This window comes from Xiphophorus hellerii, chromosome 22, assembly GCF_003331165.1.
Source record: "Xiphophorus hellerii strain 12219 chromosome 22, Xiphophorus_hellerii-4.1, whole genome shotgun sequence".
Lineage (NCBI taxonomy): Eukaryota > Metazoa > Chordata > Actinopteri > Cyprinodontiformes > Poeciliidae > Xiphophorus > Xiphophorus hellerii.
In genome coordinates, this window is record NC_045693.1 from 20,174,850 (window position 1) to 20,192,728 (window position 17,879).

The 17,879-nt window shown below is 36.1% G+C and overlaps 1 protein-coding gene across 1 annotated transcript in view; it reads right to left on the minus strand.

Moving 5' to 3' along the window:
- The window catches only part of ryr2b (ryanodine receptor 2b (cardiac)), a 78,309-nt gene that overhangs the window by 15,958 nt on the left and 44,472 nt on the right, over window positions 1-17,879 (minus strand). The window contains exons 71-95 of the mRNA XM_032553542.1: window positions 17,702-17,788; window positions 17,401-17,562; window positions 17,223-17,285; window positions 16,162-16,290; window positions 14,056-14,168; window positions 13,763-13,859; window positions 12,639-12,769; window positions 12,376-12,427; window positions 11,822-11,875; window positions 11,603-11,702; window positions 11,376-11,455; window positions 10,957-11,033; window positions 10,756-10,829; window positions 10,432-10,512; window positions 10,180-10,268; window positions 9,796-9,924; window positions 9,224-9,328; window positions 8,933-9,014; window positions 6,387-7,684; window positions 6,169-6,236; window positions 4,428-4,572; window positions 4,214-4,300; window positions 3,885-4,094; window positions 2,595-2,725; window positions 2,423-2,465 (exon numbers count right to left, since the gene is read on the minus strand). Coding sequence (XP_032409433.1) covers window positions 2,423-2,465; window positions 2,595-2,725; window positions 3,885-4,094; window positions 4,214-4,300; window positions 4,428-4,572; window positions 6,169-6,236; window positions 6,387-7,684; window positions 8,933-9,014; window positions 9,224-9,328; window positions 9,796-9,924; window positions 10,180-10,268; window positions 10,432-10,512; window positions 10,756-10,829; window positions 10,957-11,033; window positions 11,376-11,455; window positions 11,603-11,702; window positions 11,822-11,875; window positions 12,376-12,427; window positions 12,639-12,769; window positions 13,763-13,859; window positions 14,056-14,168; window positions 16,162-16,290; window positions 17,223-17,285; window positions 17,401-17,562; window positions 17,702-17,788 — 3,687 coding nt within the window. The remainder of the gene's footprint in view (window positions 1-2,422; window positions 2,466-2,594; window positions 2,726-3,884; window positions 4,095-4,213; window positions 4,301-4,427; window positions 4,573-6,168; window positions 6,237-6,386; window positions 7,685-8,932; window positions 9,015-9,223; window positions 9,329-9,795; window positions 9,925-10,179; window positions 10,269-10,431; window positions 10,513-10,755; window positions 10,830-10,956; window positions 11,034-11,375; window positions 11,456-11,602; window positions 11,703-11,821; window positions 11,876-12,375; window positions 12,428-12,638; window positions 12,770-13,762; window positions 13,860-14,055; window positions 14,169-16,161; window positions 16,291-17,222; window positions 17,286-17,400; window positions 17,563-17,701; window positions 17,789-17,879) is intronic.

The following is a 17,879-nucleotide window of genomic DNA, read 5'->3' on the forward strand; positions in this document are numbered from 1 at the left end:
CAGGTTTTAGAGCACTTCATGCTTCCTGCTGCTGACCTGCTCTATGGAGATGGAGATTTCAGGTTCCAACAGGACTTGGCGCCTGCACACAGCGCAAAATCTACCCATGCCTGGTTTACGGACCATGGTATTTCTGTTCTAAATTAGCCAGCCAACTCCCCTGACCTTAGCCCCATAGAAAATCTGTGGGGTATTGTGAAAAGGAAGATGCAGAATGCCAGACCCAAAAACGCAGAAGAGTTGAAGGCCACTATCAGAGCAACCTGGGCTCTCATAACACCTGAGCAGTGCCAGAAACTCATCGACTCCATGCCACGCCGCATTAATGCAGTAATTGAGGCAAAAGGAGCTCCAACCAAGTATTGAGTATTGTACATGCTCATATTTTTCATTTTCATACTTTTCAGTTGGCCAACATTTCTAAAAAATCCCTTTTTTGTATTAGCCTTAAGTAATATTCTAATTTTGTGACACGGAATTTTGGATTTTCATTTGTTGCCACTTCAAATCATCAAAATCAAATGAAATAAACATTTGAATGCATCAGTCTGTGTGCAATGAATAAATATAATGTACAAGTTACACCTTTTGAATGCAATTACTGAAATAAATCAAGTTTTTCAAAATATTCTAATTTACTGGCTTTTACCTGTATATCTAGAAACAATTTTCTTACTTTTACCTGCAGACAGATGCATAGATTTTTATTGAGCGGTTCCATCGCTATGAAACTGGAAACGTCTTAAATAAAAAATGCAAAGTGAAGCCAGACAAAGTTCAACTTAGACGTGTTACTTCACACCAAAATCCAAAATGCAAAATGTAGAACAATATTAATTAAAAGCAGAGATCAATCATTAAAAAAAGAGATAAAATATTAAGATATCTAATTTAAACAGAGCTCTTACAGTGTTGCAGCAGAAGGTATAAATGTGGGAATGGGAGATAATTTATGTCCGAACTGTTAAAGATGGAGGCAAAAATCCAAATAGCTTTAACATCAATTTAATTAAAAATTTACGTCCAAGTACTATTTTCAGAGGAGATGATTTGCCAACTATTTGCCTGAACTCCATGGAATACAGGCTGTTTGTATAATGAAAAAAATGTTGCATTAAAACAAATTACGCCTTACAGGATTACGGCTTCAGGCCTCGTTAACCAGCGCCGGAGTCCCTCCGCAGTCAGCTGCCTTTTGTCTAAATTTACACCATCAAGAAATTCCATAGCGTAATTCTGAGCAATAAATGCAAAACTGTATTGGTCCATAAGCTGTGAAATACGGGGGGATTTACTTGGCAGCATTTAGACTGATTTTAGAAAATATCTTATATGTAATCTCATCAAAACTGTGTTTAACAGCGGTACAGAACAACATTCAGGAATTACAAATCAGTGTAAAGTAGATGTCAAAGGCCATATTTTTGTAACTCAGAAAAGAAAGTACTAGTTTTTTTTCCAGGCAGTATTTTATGGATATTCTGCAAACCATGTTTTACAAATGCATAAACACCAATTTAGTGCAAGAAGTACAGTTAATATAAAAACACTTTTTCTCACACTGTCTGACATGAAATCAGGCCAAACATTTCTTATTTTAGGTCATTTAGGATCATTAAAATTCTTTCCATTTTCTAAACCAAACTTTTCAGATTGATAAGTTTCATACATTTCTTTAATGTAAAAGCTTCTTTGTCCCACTCCTGCTTGCAGGACTGCCGTACCTGAGTCAGGTATGGAGTCAGGTAAATGCCAATATTTGGTTTCAATTGAATAGGTCTGACTTACAGTTGCAGATATAATTTAAAATCTTTATTCGGCTTTTAAAAGGTTGTGATCAATGATCTTTAAAAAAAGAGTAGGATTGCTGAGCATCCATTATCGAAAATAACAAAGCATATATTTTTTTATTTTATTATGTGTTACATGGCGAACTTTTAAAGAATTTAGGTATGGCCACAGATGGCTGCCACTCTGGGATATCAAAAACATATTTGGGATTTTACAGGTTATAGCAGATTGCTTTCTGATTTATTTCAAGAGATCCAATTTTCTGTTTTCCTACATTAAATTACACAGGATTAAAAATATATTTATGAAGTCAGTTTACGAGACAAGAGAGCAAAAAAATACTTTTATAGAAAAAGCTGAAAACAGTTGAACAGTTCTCTCTACAGCACAAGTAGTAATCTAAAATGGGAAGTTCAAAGTATTTAACTGTCTCTGAAGATGATAAAATGATATGTATTTGACAGTGGAATAATTACAGCTGCCATTAAATCTTTCATCACAGATCAGTTGATGCCTTAATGCACCGTCACTGAATGAAATCTGCATATAATTACACACATGCTAGGACACTTTTAGATTAAAATTCTAATTTGATTGTCAGTACCGAAGGAATCCACTTGGAAGATCTTACCTTCCTTTTCACAAATTTATCCCAATAATTACTGGGAAACGATCTGAAAAGAAACAGAAATAGTTTTGCCATATCAAGATGTTGCATGATGAATTCTTGATTCTAAATGTATATTTTTATTAGACAATATCAGATGTTAATCTGCCATTATTAAATGAAGACATGAACTTGCAGTGTATTGATGAGCAGGCGGTCCCATTGCCCTTTAATGTCTTCCTCAGGAGGCTGCTGCGTCACATACAGTCCATCAAACTCCAGTCGTCTGGCCACCTCCTTTTCACGTTTGAAGATCACCAACGGCACCTTTCAATCAAATCAACTGGTTTGAGTTTGTTTGAAATACTCACATTTTAGTCTGTATGAAACATATTTTCTGCAAATTAATAAAAACTACAAATAATATAAAGATGAAACAAACTAAGGCAGGTTTCTTTGTACAATACAGGAGAAAAAAGAAAGAATAAATAACATTCTTGGAGGACAAATGGCTACAGGTCTTACCTTCTCAAATAAATAAATATTAATTTGCTATACTGACGCTTGGATATTAGGTCATTCCACTTTGAACTATTTTCTCATGCTATCTTTTTTATATGCTGCCATAAGCAAATAAAATCTATATATTTTTTAATTATATTTGCACTTCCTAGTTTTATAAGTATTGGATCACCCATCTCATTGGTGGAATTTAGGTATGTGTTTTACTTCTATGGCTGCTGCATAAAATTCAGCACCTAGGCATGCAGGCTGGTTCTAGAAAAGCTTGTTAAAAAATGAGTCGCACTCAGAATATCTGGGATTTCCAGCATGATATCGTGAGAAGAGGTGACCTGTGCAGCAGATATTGTGAAATATCCTCCCTGCTAAAAATAAAGTCAATAAAGTTTGATTTACTGATTCTAAATCCAACTGTGAGATCTATTTTACAGAGTAGAGTTTTTTTTTTCAAGAGTTTGGCTTAATAAGTCCAACCTTATAGAGCACCATTGAGATGAATTAGAATAGAGAAAATGAGCCAAGGTGTCGAGTCGCCATAACATATTAAAGTATTTTCTTTAAAAAGGAACAGACATCATTCAAGGTCATATTTGTGCAAAAGCAAACCAAATACATTTTGCAGAATAGTTGTGGTGTTGCATTTATTGCCATTGTAAAACATGTAGATAAAACACCAGCAACTTTGTCATCAGTTCTCAAATGAAATCAATTTTCAGGAGATAACAGTAAAATAATACTTCTGATTTTATATTTTTATTTGTGAACAGAAAGAAAGTCGTGCTGGTTTTATTTTTCACACAAGATCTGGCATTTTTCCTCCATGACGGAACGCTTCAATCTCGACTCGGTCTACAATTTTAAAATGCACCAAATGTCCACCTGTATATGCCGAAAGGAAGATGCCTTTAAAAAGTTAAAACAGTTCATTATGCAGCAGCAGGAGAACATTATTGAATAGGTATACCTTCAGGCAGTAGTAACCAATAATGCAGCAGAATGAGATGATTGTGTGTGCGACGGAAAGGAAATGGAGGCACAGCTCCATGTAACCACTGCTTTCTTCAAGCACAAAATAAACTCTGCCATTGCTGGTGTTTGTCATAGCAGAGAGCAGTTCTTTTCCATATGCCGATGTAGTCACCTGTTCTTCTTTGGATGCAGGCAAAAATGCTACCTGGAAAATTTAATTATAAAAATAAATGAAAATCATCCACAGTTATGTCATGTCCTGTAAAATTATCTATGACATGCAATATCTGAGAAAGAAATAGCCTCCCATAGGGTTTCCCTCACCTTATAGAACAGAAGGATGAAGTTGATTGCAAAAGCAACAAACAATGCCAGCAGACGCATGTTATAAAAATTTCTTGCAAAGTAGTTCTAGAGGAAAAGGACAGGAAAAAGGACTGATGTATTCTTTCTTAATATACGTTTGCTGTTCTTGAGAAACTGTACTGAATGTTGATAGCTAAATTTGTAAGCATGTGTTGCTGTACTTGCACATTACCAGAAGTCTCTTGCTATGTGAGCTTATCGTCTCCCAGACAGCAGAATGTTGTCTCTGTGGTTCCTTTGACATATTAGAGCCTTTCTTGGCTCCGTGTTTTTTCTCTTCTTTTGCATTCTTACGATCCTTTTCAGTTTTCTTCCATCTGAAAACATTCCAAACATAAAAGACACGTCCAAAACTAATTATTTTATTAGTTTTCTTTTTTTCATTATGGAATTAGGATAGGAAGAAAAAAGGGATTTCCGCCAGGCATTTATTTTTCTTTTATGAGGTAATGTGCCATCACTTTTAGCCTAATTCTGCACATTTTGCAAGCTCTTCAAGCATTATTACTAACCTGCTTGAGGACTTATTACTTCAAGGCAGGTACAATGTGATGAATTTTTAAAATGGTATATTGATTCTTCAGGCTAAAAGAAGCATGTATTTATTCGCATTTAACCTATGCACTTTACCACATTATTGGGATTTTACAGAAGTAGTAGCGTTACATAAATAAAAAATGTTACGTTTTTTTGTGTTATGTCTCAAATCGAGAGACCAACATTTTTTTTGCAAATTCTTCTTGAGAAATAACTTAAGCTCAGTCAGAAAAGAGGGAGAGTGTCTCTGAACCACATCTGGAAAGTCTTGCAACGGATTCTTAATTGGATTCAGGATTGGACGTTGATTGGGACGTCCTAGCTCATGAAGAGATCCAAACTGCTATTTATAGTTTGTTAGGTGTGAGCAGACGATGAGAGTCTCCTTAGTTATTTCGTCATTTCACTTCTTTTAGTTATTCTTTTTAAATAGAAATAGGTGCTACTTGAAGATATAGACAGTGTTAGCCTTTGTGAAAATGATTAGAAAGAATAACATGAAGCTTTTCACCTTCTTATCAATTGTTATCTTATGTTTCAAAATAATCTGGTTGTCACATTCTTAGAGCAGAAAAGAGAAACAAAGCTTTGAATGAAGGAGTCAAGGATATTATTTTCTCACCTTTTAAACAGACTTCAGAAAATAGTTAGCAGATTATCTGTTGCCTAACAATGCTACAGTAGATACAGTAGCTGCTGTGCAACTTTGTAAGTGTGTTGCAACTGTAATTCTATTCAGTTTATTTATATAGTGCCAATTCACAACAAATGTCGTCTCAAGGTACTTTACAAAACTGGTATGCTAAAAAGATGAAGTAGTCTGTCTGTTGTCTGTATGGAGAAATGTAAATATTTCCCTTGTGCAAATGTAGTTTATACAAGGAAAACAGACTTCAAGTATTAATAGATTTTAAGTTTTTTTAATATATTCTAGTAAATAACCAGTTGACCAGTTAACCCTCCTGCTATCTTAAGGGATGAGGTCATTTAGACGCCACAAGATTTTTACTCTGTGTGCCATCTGGCGGGGTCACACTCACCCTGTGTGCACTTTTACAAGGTTTTTTTGTCTGTGGTTTCGGGAATTGACGGTGTGACGACCCCCCAACTTCCTCGCTGTCTGACCATGATAATTGTTGCGCTCCTCCTCAGTGTCATGCTAAGACTGCGGGAGAGTTAAACACCTATATGATTTCATCACTTAGCTGCTCCGAAAATTTGTGTCACTGAGTAATTTAAAGAAATTCAGTAAAGAAGCCTTTCACATAAAATCCCCCCAAAATATCTCAACGTTTGAGCATAAAAATGTGTAATAAGCTTCTGAAATTACTATTTCTGAAAGACACTATTTTTTGACAGAGAGGAGGGATACTCACTCTTTTTCCTGTAAGTCCTCCATTTTCTCATCTTCTGTTTTCTCTTTGTCCAAGTGGTCTGTAAACTGCTGTCAGGGAAATTTATATCTGAATAAAACATTTATCCTAATTACCAAAATCCCAAAGCAGAAAGAGTAATTAGGCTAAAAACATTTTCAGAAAACCAAAGTGATCCTGCGAGAGCTCAATAAGCATGACAATGAGCAAATAATTCCTACCAAAGTGTGGTGCTCCTCAGAAACATCCGTGTCGTTCATTGTTCTGGAAGTTGAACTGAACAGATCAGTCAAACTGTCAGAGAGATCTTGCGTTACAAGTCTGTACTGATCTCCCTCCTTCTTCAGCTTGAGACCAAATATGTCTGACAATATGTCCACCTCCTTGGGAAAGGTCAATGAAGCCATCTGCCCAATCTCCCTCAATTCTTTCTGGGAAGAGAAACTAGCAGAGTACTTTCTCAGTTGATCCACACTGCTCGACACCTCCATGACCTCGTCAAGAGTTGGCTCAAGAATACCCCCAAGCAAGTCTGACACTTTCATTCTTTTTGCCGCCTCTATGAGACCACTGTTGACAAATGTGATGTACAGCAAATACATGATGTGACAGATGACGGCAGAAATGCAGTGGATCTGAAGCGCGCAAATGAATCTAATGAATCGAACTGCTGCTAAGAGGAAATCCTTTGGCGTCATCTTCATCAGTGTTCTCAGGTTTTTCACAGAAAGGGCACAAGTCAACATCACCCACCAATAGTAAATAAAAGTCCACCTCTTGTAATCTGGGGATGTATATTCTTCAAGCTCACTCTTTTCCAACTCTGTTTTCCCGTTGCACTTCTCTCCAGAGTTGGATCCGGATATCTGGGCTGCAAGTTGCATCTCAAAAATGGTGTCCTCACAGAAGTTGACGAACATCTCCATTTTCTCTTTGTCTCCTCCCTTATTGACCACATCAAAAATGAACTGCCTCTTGGATTCCTTCACCTGTGGCTTCTCCCACTGCGTGCGACTGTATTCACTGATCTCAAAGTAGACCCGTTCAAAGCGCTTCCCGCTGCCAAGAATCTCAATGCGTCCAAGACTGGGCTGAAAGTAAGTCAGGACGCATTCTGCGAGCTCCATGAATGTCTTCAGCCTGGACTCTTCGGGCATGTGCTCTGACAAATTGGTGAGGAGAACAGCGATGCTGAAGCCGATGTCTTTCGCCGGCTCATGGAAGCGATCCACAAACGTTTTGTATTCCAAGATTTCACTGTCATTTGCTTCAATGCAAGAGAGGAGGAAGTGGATCTCGGCTTGTGAGAAGTATTTGCAATTTTCCATGGCTTTCTGGAAGTCCTTCCTGCATATGCTGCCCTTACAGTCAGAGTCATATTCTCTGAAGCCCTCAGATGAAGTCAGGTCTTTTAGTTTGAGGAACATGTCGAAAAACTTGAGGACCATTTCCACATTGGCTGATGACTCCACCAACATATCCACCATCTGCTTCCCAATTGTTCCATTGATAACATTGCCTGCAACAAAAAAATACAAGTAGATGATCTGATGATGGGAGCAGGGTCTAAGACCTACTACAAATGTTTGTCTTTTTTCCAGCCATCTTCCATGCAAAACTGTTTCATTGTTTTGATATGAAAGGCTGCACACCCCTGTACTACATCAACACAAGGTAGTACAACTGTAGTATAACTGTGAACTGCAAGGACAAATAAAAATAGCTTATTTTTAAACTGCGACATGTGGCCATCTGCCTTTACTCTGATGCTCCCAAATATATTCACAATAAATAGCTGTTCTATGAAGACCTCAGAGGGCTGATAGAGAACATTGTTGAACGAAAAAGAAAAGAGAAAGGCACTCCTGCAAGCTTATCCACACTTGACTGTCCACCTAAAAGGACAGACCAGGCAAAGAGAGTGTTAATCAGATGAGTAACTAAGTATCCAATGGTAACTCTGAAGCAGCTGAGGAGACCCCTATCTCAAGTGGGAGGATATATCAATATAATAGCTATTAGTCATGCATTCCACAAATCTGGCCTTTATGGAAGAGAGGTAACAAAAAAGCCAGAAGGATTTATGTTTGCCACAAGCCACATAGATGACACACAAAGTATGTGGATGAACAAGACCAAAATTGAACTTTTTCAATTGCATACAAAATGTGACCTATGGAGTAAAACACTACACATCATCCTTAATGCAGCATCTGCACTGTGACATTAAAAGTTGTGGCAGCTTCATGCCGTGGGAATTATTTTCTTCAACAGGAACAAGAAATCTGGTCAGAGTTAAAGGGAAGATAGAGTTAAAGGCAGGGTAAAATTAGGAAAAAAAAGAGAATTGAAAAACTCTGGCAATAGTTCAATTATAGTTCTCTCTACATCCAACTTGACTGAGCTTGAGATATTGTGCAATACAAACCAGTCAAACATATTCATGGGTAGATGTACAATGTTGTTAGAGACCCAAAATGCAAATGCTTTGTGTTGGTCTATCACGCAAAATGAAATAATGTTAAGTTTGGGGTTACAATGTGACAAAATGTTAAAAAGCAAGTTTAATAAATACAGATGTTTTTTGTTTTTTTGTATGAATAAGTTCTTCCCATTCATAAAAAATATAAAAGCCTCATTATACAAAGGCTCCTACATTGGTATGACAAAAAACAAAACTCAGTTATTCAAAGAATCACTTTTTACATGAATTCTGTGTAATTATTCGTTGGTTGCAAATAACTGCAAAGCCTTGCCAATTATTTACCTTCCAACATGGAAAGGAGGAACACAACCATGTCCTTCAGTAAGTCCATGAGTTCTTTTAGGAGTTTTATCTGCCTTGAATCCTGCACAAAAACAAATTATGTTTACAAGAAGCTTGCATAATATCTTCTAGAAGTTGGTAGAAGTGTTGTCCCAACATATAGCTGAGTCAGGCTAAATTGAAAATTATATTTTAGTTTTACTGAATATTCAATATTTACTGAGTATTCAATCTTGTATGTTTTTCTCAATATACAATAACTACTGAAATGAAACTGTAACACTGCCATACCTGAGATAGTTTCATCTGCATGTGAGCAAAGACATGGAGGAATCCCACGACAGCATCCCACAGACGACTGTGAGCCAGACTCTGCTGATTCCCAATACACGGACCCTGGATGAACACAAAAATGTACAGGCAGTACAAATACTGCAGAAGGCAGAAATAACGGCATAAAGTTGCAAAACTAAAAATAACATCTCTCAAATAACATTTTTTTCATTTTACTTCCATTTACATTCTTATTTATAGCTCATCCCAAGCTGATTTAATAAATCACAACTATATCAACTCAAGATTTACATGAGGCAAAGACCGTAGATAGTGAAAAACATTAGGCACCCCTTAATAACTAATTCCTCACATCACAGAGTTCATCTGGCATTAAGAATTTCCAGATGTTTCTTTCACACACACACTTGTTCAAACATAACTGAGAAATAAATAAATGCTATCTCTAAATAATTCATCAGCTACATTGTGGAACATGTTGTGCAGTTGTCTTGCCACAAAGCTGAAGTAATTGTTTTTTTAAATTAATTTAATACATTCACAATCGAAAGCAGGCTGAGAGGACCAACCTGTATATACTCGGTGAGTGTGTTGAAGACCTGTTTGGCAACTTCAATGGCCTTGGAGAAGTTGTGTTGACCCAGAGGATCAATAACGTCTTTCCCTGAGTAGTACCAGTAGAAATCACTGATCGATTCCTGTAAAAATATGTTTTTTATAAGATAAGAATCAGCTGTAATTAAAGAGGGGTTAAACAACACATAGTTAACAGATAACAGATTCATACTGCAGTTGATCAGCAAAGAGGCAAACTGATTACCAATACATAATTGCAACACCTGCATTTGATAATTTGAACTGACACTTTTTTGACAATATTGTGTATATATTCCTGAAGTGGTTTGATCTAATTAATCAAAATTACATGACAGAAGTCATGACAGTGGACTCACCTGTACCCTTAGTAAATAGTCAACCGTTGATATAACCATGTTGACTGTGGTGTTGTTCCCAGTTTGCGTTCTTAAATAGTTCTGGAAATCTAAGGCATACAAAAATTAGCATAATAATTAGTGTGGGGAAAAAATAATTTTTTAATTTTTCTTTTCCTTTATCTGTGCTTTATGGTCCTCGGTTTGCATTATTGACAAGCATACATAAGAATTTGACAATGTTTTATTGGATAATGATTAAAAAGAAGTAACCAGAATTGTGTCCTTCGCAGAGCAGCTGCAGGAAACGAAATAGGTCACAAGTCAGGTCCTTGTCAGGCATCACCTTCTCTCCTTTGAATGAAAAGATAGCAGCAAAATCTAAAACGCTGAACAGTTGGAAGAGGAATGTAAAAAATAGTAAATCAGAAAATCATGTCAGGGTGGCCTTTTCTAAAAATAGATGTTGACACTGAAAGGTGAAAACTACTTAAAAAATTGGACACTATAACAGATATTTCAGCTGACCCCTCCACCATGACATGGATTAACAGTAATGGATTTTTTTTTTTTTGTATTCCCATTTAAATACAGTACCTGAGCTCTCATCCGTGGCCATGCCTAATCCCTCTGCTTTGTTCTGCCTCTCAAATGCATTCAAATCCAGAACACTGGGTAGCAGAAAATCACACACACAAAAAGGGTGTTAGGTAAAGCCTTTCAACTTTAACCATTATATCAAACTGTTGATATATCACCATTTTCTGATTTTAAACACTTCTCTCTTCTGTTACTTACCTACATGACCGCATGAGTCCAGCCATGCTCTGAAAAAAGCCAACATTGCGCTTCTCTCTTAGATAATCCAGCATTTTCTGTTAAAGCATAACCAACAAAGACGGGGTCTAATTAAGCAGAAGTAATTAGAGCAATATTAGGCTCATCAGTGGTTAAGTAGTGATCTATTGAGATCCTGTGACAGATCATCCTCTCTCATGAAAATGAGATTTGTCTCAAGCCATGGTATAAAGTTGCAGTCAGCGTGTGAACGACAGGTGCATTAAATAAAGCTTTTATTATGAACTCTGGATGTGAAAGGGAAGGCTTTAAAAATATATAATCATCCAACAGGTAGTAAGCAATCATATTCTGAGTGAATTTCAAGACTGACGAGTAAAAAAAAAAAAAAAAAAAGACCAGAAAAGCATTTCATTTACCTGCTGAACTGTTGCATTCCCTCCATTAAGAAGAGCAATACCTAGTTTCAGAGTAGGACCAATCATGAATCCCATGGTCCCTAAAGCAACCCAAAAACAGAATATCCATCAGTAGTTTCACATCTTTTCTACCATCTAATCAACTGATCTCAAAGTGGAAGTATTTGAACAATTCAATAAGCTAAATATTTACAGTTGACTTTATTTTGTTGCTCATAATGCCCTACCATGACTAGCGCTAATAGCTTGCAGGACCATTTCAGGGGCTCCACGACAATGCAGCCTGGCCTGTTGGTACAACAGCTTTTGCTTTTCCATCTCTTTCTCCTGTAATGTTCACATTATTATTAAGGGGAAAAAATGCATATAAAATTTCATACTTTCAAGCTTTGATACATCAAAGTATTGAAAATATTTGTTATAAAAGTAAGAGCCAGTTTACTCACTTCAAAGCTTTCTACTTCCTGCTCCGCATCATCTTGGCTCTCTCTGCGGCAGCTCTGGGAAAAACCAAACCGACAAAGTGGACGATGATGTAAAACCAGATCGAAAAGACAATACGTCAACAATAAATTATTTACCAATGCATTGCACCTCTTCTCTGACAGGTGCTTTTGCTACATACTTCATGGGACATGCACAAAGACATCAAAGTACAACTTAAAGCCCATTAAAAATATGATGCAACAGTTGGATGCATCTGTGCCTGTGCTTAGAGAACCCTACAGCCTGAATGAATTAAAGCAACAATACAATATGGTTTGTCTCCTTATTAGGCAATCTAGCACACCAATTACGGGAAAGAGACTAGCCTTTAGAGAAATGCATGCACATCTTTATTTTATTTCTGTTATGTTTAATATCATGTTGTTGTATGTTGAAAATTTAAATTACATGTTTTTAATAATAAGACTTTTGCAAAATTTTAAGAGTTAAGTGACGTAATTCATTCACATGCATCAAACACTTTGATAATAAAAAAAACATGTTTGGCTATTACCTTAGCCAGAATAGCAGCATAATTTTTGTAGAGGTTGTCATTATCAAGTTTGCTGAAAAAACAGGGGAAAAAACTGTTTATGTCAGAGTGAGGCAAAATGTAGGAATTTTGAATGTAAAGTCATATTACATGTCAGAATCAGAAACATTATTTTCAAAAGTCACAAATATTACAAGACTTTAAGAAAACGTGTGTGCAGAGCTATGGAAGCATTAGCACTAGGCAGTTCGTACTGCATCTGATATTTTATAACGAAGACACACCTGCTTTCCGTCAGCGCACTTCGACTGAAGAGCATAATGAGCTGAAGGAGAGGATCAATTGCCTTGGCGCCTTCTTCCACCTCCTTTACTTCCCTTTTCTCACCTTCCCACGGTTTTGTCACTTGCCCCTTCTACAGTCCAAGGAGGGAGGGCAAAGTAATTAGGGTGTGCTCTTAAATTATATCACACTATATCACACTGCTCATTGCAGCAAACTAGAAAATAAACACACCAGGTTTCTTCCTTTTCAGATATGCACAGTAATGAATAGTATTGTTCATTTGTAGTTATAAAGGCAACTTATAAATGTAGGATGTCAGCTTATTTCAAACCTGCTGCCTGCGCTCAAATCACATGGCTCACATGATCCAAAGCAAAGTGCCAAGTTAATGAAGCAGGAGAGCAATAGTAACAGCTGAATTATCAATTAAAATCAAAGCAGAGAGGAAAACTGCTATAATAAACCGGAAACAGGGCTATAAATGAAAACATTTCAGCAGGAACAAGACAGGGGATGAAACAAGACATACTTTGGTCGTATGTGTCAAATCCAACATGTAGATGAAACAAGACATTTACAGTATCTGTACAAAAGTCAAAACCATTCCTAACTGGATGAAGTTAAATGAGACTCAACTTTTCATATTTTATGTCACCTAGGATTATCATACAAAATTATTTCTATTTGCCAAAAACTTCCTTCGAATTAAGAAAGGTTTTTTTTTTTAAACTGCTGGCTGAATCTGGTAAGAAAGAGAAATTAGTCATTACTGTCAAAGCAACATTCAAAGCCAGATGAGGTTACAGCTTGCAATCTCATCTCTCTCTCTCTTGTTACATTGAGTGAATAAACTGAATAAAACTGAAAATGCACTCCGGGTGCAGGGTGAAATATCTTAGCTAGTATATTGTAGCGTGATATTTTACTGCATAAGCCAGTGTTCTGAATGAAATATCAGGTTGGGGATCAGCATCAGCAAATGTCTTTTCTAAGGTTGCTCAGACCAGTAGCATGGACCAGAAAAATCCAGCTGAAGATATCCCTGGTGCTCATCTTGTTTAAAAACACAATTGTTTAATTAATACAATTTTTAAAAAGTTTGCACAGCTTCTCTTGAACTCACGGCTAAATCCTCCACAAGCATTTCTACCAAGTCGTTTCCCTCTGTTGATATCCAAGATCTGTTGTAACCTTGCAGGAAAAGATTGACAACTCGATGCCTGAAGAAAAAAAACAGAGTGAAAAACAGTTGGTAGAAAGAGAAAAAAAAAAGCATTGGTTGCCGAGTTTTTGTTTTTATCTGTACTTGTTTATTATCTTGTCTTTATTTGTTCATAAAAGATAATAAACCTGTGCACATGTTTTAGGAAACAACTATAAATCTTTATCAAACAACTTATTTGGCCTGGGTCTTACAGTGGCAAATTGTAGAGGGGAGTCATCCTCAGGCAAGCCACCACCGCACGTTTCCTTTGTTTGGATAAAATTTTGTTCCAAGCAGGTTTTTTGCTTTTCTGTGGGTGCTCTACCTAGAAAAAGAAAACAAAACAACAAAAAAAGGCATCTTAATTACAAATAAACGTGATTTGTAAAATAAAATAAATGCCCCCTCCTGGCTCCCTTACATACTTTTTATGCATTTCCTTTATTGTCCCACTGTCAACACTTTGTACCATTTAAAATTATTAAACACATTTTTGTTATCAGAAGAAGTCAAACACAAAATGCCGTTTTTATGCAGGGTTGGTTTTGTCTTTATGTGAAATTCTTCTCAAAAGTGAAAACTGGTTGTGCCTCACTTGGCAGCAACATCAGACATCAAGCATTTGTTAGAACTGAAAATAAGGTGTTTTAAATCACTATGAAGGAAATTTAGCACAACTTTTATTTATAGAATTGTTTAATTTTTTTTCCCATTGCAGGATTGGAAGCCAAGAGTGCAGAATTTTCTGCCAGAGAGAAATATTCACAGCCACAAACACAACACTACTCCTGCCATATTTGACAGTTTTATTGTCTTGTATTGTTCTGCTATTTTCAGTATTATACTCTTTTTCTGAAATAGTGTTGGCTTTTGTGCCACATCCCACAGGATCCACTCCTTTCAAATACACTTTGTTCCATTTTTGGGTATTATCAAAATTAATTTTAACAAATAATAGAGGGGTCTTTCTGTTTTCTTTGGTCAGCAGTGGTCCAGGCCATGACATTCTCATAAGGTTGCAATGTTTTTGTTTTTTTTTTTGCTTTTTTACTATTGTTGAATCATAGTGACTTAGAATAATGATGCCCACAGTGTTCATTTATAACCTGATGGTTGCTGGGTGATTCTGTTAGGTCGATTGTTCATTTTTTGGATAATGGCGTTAACTGTGGTTCACCAGAATCTCAAAACCTTGAGAATGGCTTTGTAAGCAAATGTATCTTAATTACTTTGCTCTTGAACTTTTTATTTTGTCGATGTGTTGCTTTTTGCAATCTACATGTACCTCAGCACTTAATTTTGCCAAAATATGTTGCTTACTACAGTTAATCAATTACTAATATGGGTTGCAACTAGATTTTAGAGGGTCGAGCTGGTTTGCATAGCATTTCTTCTAAAGAAAATCATTTGAAAACTGCTTCTTTTCTGGCAAAAGTGTAAATGTTTAATAGGACAACGATGTCTTTCACGAGTAAATGTAGACTTGACTGTTAGAACAACTAAAGTTGCACAAACTTAAAGCAACAACGTAAGATGGTAAGAAGAAAAAAAAATACTGGAATCCACATGTTGGCAACTTACAGAAATCCAGCCAATTAAAAAGTGTAAACTTACAGAATTTCAAGCCTTTAACGCATGAGCAAATAAAAAGCGGAGGAAGACAGGCCTAGTGGAAAAAAACAACATAGTAGCTTTTTTTTTTTGCTTCAACTCAGCGAAACCTTGTTCAAGTCAGACCAATGTTGCTGTGAATTAGTAGCTCTAAAAGAGCTCTGTTAACTTTAAAATTTGTGGAGTTTAAAAAACTATTTCAGGCTGAGAAAAACATACAATATTTTAAAGATTTCACAAAGTAAAATCTGGTAATTATCCATGTGCTTTGTCAAGTGTAATAATCTGGGGCAATTAGGGTTTATAAGAATATTTAGGAGTCTGTCATTGAAGTCAGAATATTTAGTAGGCATTTTTTGGCTGATTTAAACAACAACAAAGCTACAAAAAAAGCTATTTAAACCATTTTTTACTTTTAGTGAGAGAATGCACTTAAAAAGGCAAAAGACTGCAACAAATGCCTCTAAAATATAATCATCTTGTCTAAGTCGTATGATGAGGTAAACAGCTCAACAACATTTTCACCTACCTTCATCTCACCTTACTCCACTTCACTGAACAAACACAATTGTCTGTGCAGAGTTTAATGATTGAGAAGAGTGGATGCACTCAATGTTACTGTATTTACAGAGGGCAAGGAGGCAAAGGAAGAAAGCTCTGCTCAGAGTTCTTAATCATTTTTTTTTTTGTTGAATCTAAAAACTCACCTGATCCAGGTAATAAAGCACCCGAGCTATTTCTAGAACCCTGTCCACAGTCCTTTGTGTGTCAGCTGGGGCCTCAAGCTGTGCTGGGAGATCAGCAGACAGAATCCCATGGCTGACTCTGTTTGATGCCTGTGAAGCGAAACAAGATTGATTCATTTAAGTCTTTTGTTCCAAATAGAAAGCTTCTGTTTATGGATTTATTCAAATTTAATATTGAATTAGCATGCACTTTTTTCTAAGAAACAACCACAAAAAAAACAAAAACAAATGAGATGTTTGGTGAACTAAAACAAAAGACAAAACACGATTCAAAACAACATCCTGATTTATGGAGTGAAAATGTGAAATTCTCAATATTCCCGGCAGAACAGATGTGTTCACTCAACCAACAAACTATATAAACCAAGAAAAATACAAAAAAATATTCACTACGTTTCGGCTCAAAAGAGTTTGGAAACCAAAATTAGAAGGAATATTTTTCATTGCTGGTTTATGAATAAACATGTTTATTACTGACTCATAGATGCGGAAACGATGTCTTCGAATATTGAACAGACTAGTGAGCTCATCATGTTCATGTCTCTGCCACACAATGATTCACTGGTAGAGATGATTAAAATGATGACTTTGGATATTAAAAATTATGAGAGAGGTGTTCATTTGACACAAACTTGTTACAAAAATTAAGTCCAAAATTTTGTAGCATACTGCTTTACTAATGCTGTCTAAACATTGCACATTGTGCTAAAGGGCATACAGAGTTACTGTATATTGTAATACATACAAATGTGTTAATTATTTTGAACCTGGAAATAGAAATTGGATCTACAGGAAAAATTGACATTGGAATTTCAGCTATTTATAACTTTGCCAAGGTAAATGTTTAACTGATTTTTGCTGATTTATTTAATTCATTATTTGGAATAATAAAACTATCTATTTGGACTATATAGTCCCTTGAGATTGAAATCTGGTATTAAGAGAGTTATGGTCAAGAAAGCAAATTGTTAGGTAATGCATGACATTTAGTATACACAAATAGTTACAGAAATAGTAATTACCTGACCAAAAAAATGCTTGAGGTATCTCAAAATATGCTCCCGAATCTCATCTTCAAGGTTATTCTGTAAAGAAAAATGTTAAACATCTCATGCTTAAGCACATGCTAAAGAATTACGTCTGAACAAAAAACATTTCTAACATGAGAACTTGCTGAAACTGTCCGTATTTATAATTTACCTGAGAATAGCAGTTCTTCACCAACATGATAAGGTTCTGGTCGCATGGAAAACAAACTCTGAGTCCCACAGGAACCAACTTCTTTATGGTAGCCACTATGAGAGAAGTGTGTGCAGAGTAACGATCCCCCTTCCTCTTCATGCCTTTGCTTTTATGGTCAAACTTAACATCATGCAAAGAGAACACATATGTTTCAGTATTGCATTAAAGACACTCAACTGGTATAAGACAGGTGGACAAATTCTGGTATTGCTTAAAAGCGCAAGCGTAACCAAACAGTCTTATCGTAAACATAGCTGACCTCCAGCATGTTGTCACCGGAGAGCAAAAAAGCCAAATTGTTGATTCGATTCTGGACCACGTAACTCTGCTCTTCCCATTTGAAATGCTGTTGCAGAAAAAAACATAGATGAAGACGAATGAACACTATTTATGAGGTACAGGATTTACACGCACATTTCTGACATGGCAGAATCCTT